This window comes from Triticum urartu, chromosome 6A (genome assembly GCF_056163025.1).
Source record: "Triticum urartu cultivar PI428250 chromosome 6A, HENAU_Tu73, whole genome shotgun sequence".
In the NCBI taxonomy this organism is placed as follows: Eukaryota; Viridiplantae; Streptophyta; class Magnoliopsida; order Poales; family Poaceae; genus Triticum; species Triticum urartu.
The window spans coordinates 519,229,254-519,233,224 of NC_141878.1; the positions used below are offsets into that span (position 1 = coordinate 519,229,254).

General features: G+C 46.4%; 1 protein-coding gene across 1 annotated transcript; it reads left to right on the forward strand.

Moving 5' to 3' along the window:
- LOC125512535 (putative laccase-9) lies at positions 1-2,981 on the forward strand. Its single transcript, XM_048677630.2, has 5 exons — positions 1-222; positions 768-919; positions 1,007-1,251; positions 1,370-2,467; positions 2,571-2,981. Exons 1-5 carry the CDS (start codon positions 112-114, stop codon positions 2,699-2,701), a joined length of 1,737 nt encoding a protein of 578 aa, XP_048533587.1. The 5' UTR covers positions 1-111; the 3' UTR covers positions 2,702-2,981.
- Positions 2,982-3,971: the final 990 nt, after the last annotated feature.

Here is a 3,971-nt window from a genome sequence, read left to right on the forward strand (position 1 = left end):
CACGCATATTGGTTGCATTCCCAACTCTAGCTACAGCTACTGTGTTACCTGGCTATACGTACATAGCTAGCTCCTTAACCTCCAGGCGGTCGAAATCGTAACGACGTTGGCATGGCGATCAGTGTAGCTATGCTTTGGTTACTCGGTACTGTCGTGTTAACAACGTTGGCGTCCGCAGTCACCCCGCCCGAGGGCTCCAAGAATCGCCACTACGATTTCGTTGTAAGTCTACCTGCAGTCCTGCACTCTATCAGCATTCACGTAGCATTTTCCTTGTATGCGCTTGGCTCCATTTTCGCTATATACATACAAAAGTGTATCGACCATGTTCGTCTAGCAAGCCTAGTAATTTTACCAAATACTTTCTCCGTCTTAAAACAAGTGTCGTATCGTGTCGTTGATTACTACTCCCTTCGCCTCAGATAAGTATCTCAACACTAAAGTTAGTACAAAGTTAAAATACTTATTTTAAGATAGAGTAATTACAAAGTTAATATAAAATTATACTAAATCAACGATACTTATTTTAAAATGAAGGGAGTATGCATCTCACTACAAAGTCTCATGAGTTTCTCAAAACGCAGTCCTGAGAACTACTTAGCTAGTACTACAATGAGCCAATGACACGGCACCCTGTTCACTTTATGTTCTTCAACAACACCTCAAAAGTCAAAATTACACTGTTCTTGCCAAATCAACTTCCCTTACAGTGACAGCTACGGTGATACCTGCATGCACGAAATGAACTAACGACATTCTTCTTGCAGATAAAAAAGACTAACTACACAAGGCTGTGTCACGAGAAGACCGTGCTCACCGTGAACGGCCAGTTCCCCGGTCCGACCATCTACGCGCGCAAGGGCGACATCGTCGTCGTCAACGTCATCAACCAAGGCAACAAAAACATCACCATCCACTGGTAAGTTTGATTCCATCGTGCCGTTCACGTAACAAAACTTCTCTCCTTTGCCTGTAACGTGATCGCCGGCAACCTCCTTGTGTGTAGGCATGGTGTGGACCAGCCAAGGAACCCGTGGTCCGACGGCCCGGAGTACATAACACAGTGTCCCATCCAGCCCAGCGCCAACTTCACCTACACGGTGATCTTGTCCGAAGAAGAGGGCACGCTGTGGTGGCATGCGCACAGCGACTTTGACCGCACCACCGTCCATGGCGCCATCGTCATCCACCCCAAGAAGGGTACCACCTTTCCCTTCAAGAAGCCACACAAGGAGATACCTGTCATCCTCTGTATGGATATATCTTGAACTTATTTGATGTATGAATCATGTTCTCTTTTTTTTAAAGAAATGCATGAATCATGTTGTGTGCACCATGTGGTATTAATATGCGAGATGTTGATTCGCAGGTGAGTGGTGGAACGCCGATGTGAACCGTCTGCTCCAGGAGGCCAAACGGACTGGTGGCGAGGTCAATATTTCTGATGCGAACACCATCAACGGCCAGCCGGGAGACCTGTTCCCGTGCTCCAAGAACGGCACCTTCAAGCTGCACGTGGAGAGTGGCAAGACGTATCTGCTCCGGATCATCAACGCGGCACTGGCCAACGAGCTCTTCTTCGGCATCGCAGGGCACCGTCTCACAGTGGTTGGCACAGACGCGCGCTACACCAAGGCGTTAACCGTCGACTATATCATGATCTCGCCGGGCCAGACCGTGGACGCGCTCCTGGAGGCCGACCGCGCCGCGAACGGTTCGTCCAATTGCCGGTACTACATGGCGGCACGGACGTTCGCGTCGAACACCGGCATCGACTTCAATAACAGCACCGCCACAGCCATCGTGGAGTACACGGACGCGCCACGTGCCACACGCGCGGGCACGCCGGACTTCCCCAACCTTCCAGCCGTCAATGACACCGGCGCGGCGACGACATACACAGAGCAGCTCCGGTCCTTGGCCAGCAAGGACCACCCCGCAGACGTGCCGGCCCATGTCGACGAGCACATGCTCATCACCATCGCCGTCAATGTGCTCCCATGCACGGGCAACATGACGTGCGATGGTCCACTCAGCAGCCGCTTCGCCGCTAGCCTCAACAACGTAAGCTTCCAGACCCCCTCCGTCGACGTCCTCGATGCCTACTACGGCTCCGTCCGCGGCGTGTACGAGCCAGACTTCCCCGACAAGCCGCCCTTCTTCTTCAACTTCACCGACGACAATGTCCCCACGGAGCGCTGGTTCACGAAGCGCGGCACCAAGGTGAAGGTACTCGAGTACGGAGCCGTGGTGGAGGTGGTTTTCCAGGACACTGCCATTCTAGGCGCCGAGACCCACCCGATGCACCTGCACGGATTCGCCTTCTACGTGGTGGGAAGAGGGTTCGGGAACTTCGACAAGCACAAGGATCCGGCCACGTACAACTTGATCGACCCGCCGTACCAGAACACCGTCTCCGTGCCGAAGGCTGGTTGGGCCGCAGTTCGCTTCCGTGCTACAAATCCCGGTGAGTGTTTTAGACTTAATTTTGGTTATCATGAACCTCCGCGTCACTTTGTTGAAATTGAAATGAATGGTTTATAACTTTGGCCCTCGTTTTGCTATACTAGGTGTGTGGTTTATGCACTGCCACTTCGATCGTCATCAGGTTTGGGGGATGGACACTGTGTTCATCGTAAAGGATGGCAAGACCCCCGAAGCTAAAATGATGCGCCGTCCTGCGGGCATGCCTAGGTGCTAACTTGCGTGATTATACGGAGTGTGATAGCATCAGTGTTACAGCACAATCCAGAATATAATTATGGGTCTGTCTAGGACACATCTAGATGTGACATAGTTATGTCACATCTAAGCTGATTTTCACTCTGTTTGTGGTCTATTTTTTTGTCCTAGTTTTTTTTGTTTCTTGTTGATGCATTATATACTTGTGGAAGGTTAGATGTGATATCCTTAAAAAACATCTAGATGTGAATTAGACAAACTGTATAATTATTGTTTAGTTAATTGATGAATTTATTTTGCGTTTTTTAAGAATATATATCTGGAAGACTAAACAGGTTTGTTCAATTTTTATTAGGATGAATAGGAGAAGATCTTTTTGTCATTCTATGATGTAAATTCTGCTTTGTATTCAGTTCTTAAAAGTAAACAAGTAGTGGTATTTTTGGATACTTGCATATCTTGTTATTGTACGCGGAAAAAAAATGTCACAGCTCATTTTCGGTGCATGTGTGCTACAACACGTTTTAGTCAGGCAAACAAGCATTTGTCTGGCGGTTTCCATGCTTTCTTTCACACTTTCCTGTTGAAAAGTACTCAAAACGTCTTATATTTTGATAGAGATAGTACATTTGTCCACTTATTCTCAGTTGTATGCAGAAGAAAATATCGCACAATGAAACCATGGATTTTTGGGGGAAAAAATTTGCGAAACCGTGGATTTTTGGATTGACTAGTCGAATGTTTCAATGTACTTCCTCTGCAAACTAATATAAGAGCGTTTAGATCACTATTTTAGTATTTTAAACGCTCTTATATTAGTTTACAGAGGGAGTACTCTTTTGTTAGCATAGTCGCTTATGTTCTGTGTGATCCGCTTATCTTGGGTTCGGAGTTGTATGAGAATTACTTCATCATCTTGTATCGTTCAGCTATGTACTTGATGTGGTTGCTGCTTTATATATAAAACAAGGTGAAAGCCTGTTTTGAGAGAGAGAGAGAGAACTTTAGTCGCAAACTAGACAATACTACTCCCTCCGTTCCGAATTACTTGTCGCATGTATGGATGTATCTAGATGTATTTTAGTCTAAATACATCCATTTCTGCGATAAGTAATTTAGAACGGAAAGAGTACATAAGTAGAACGGACTTGGGCTAGGGACCAGCCTTAAAAGTGCAGATTGTCCAATCATAAGATTTTTACAATAGTGTCGAGGAAATATTTCAATTCCACAAAAAATAATAAAACTAAGAAAAATAATACGAGACAATAATTAAACTCATAAGATCC

Coding starts and splice junctions, on each gene's coding strand:
- LOC125512535 (XM_048677630.2), top strand. CDS start 112: ATGGCGATCAGTGTAGCTATGCTTTGGTTACTCGGTACTGTCGTGTTA. Junction 1,252..1,369: donor GGAGATACCTGTCATCCTCT/GTATGGATATAT, acceptor GTTGATTCGCAG/GTGAGTGGTGGAACGCCGAT. Junction 2,468..2,570: donor CTTCCGTGCTACAAATCCCG/GTGAGTGTTTTA, acceptor TTGCTATACTAG/GTGTGTGGTTTATGCACTGC.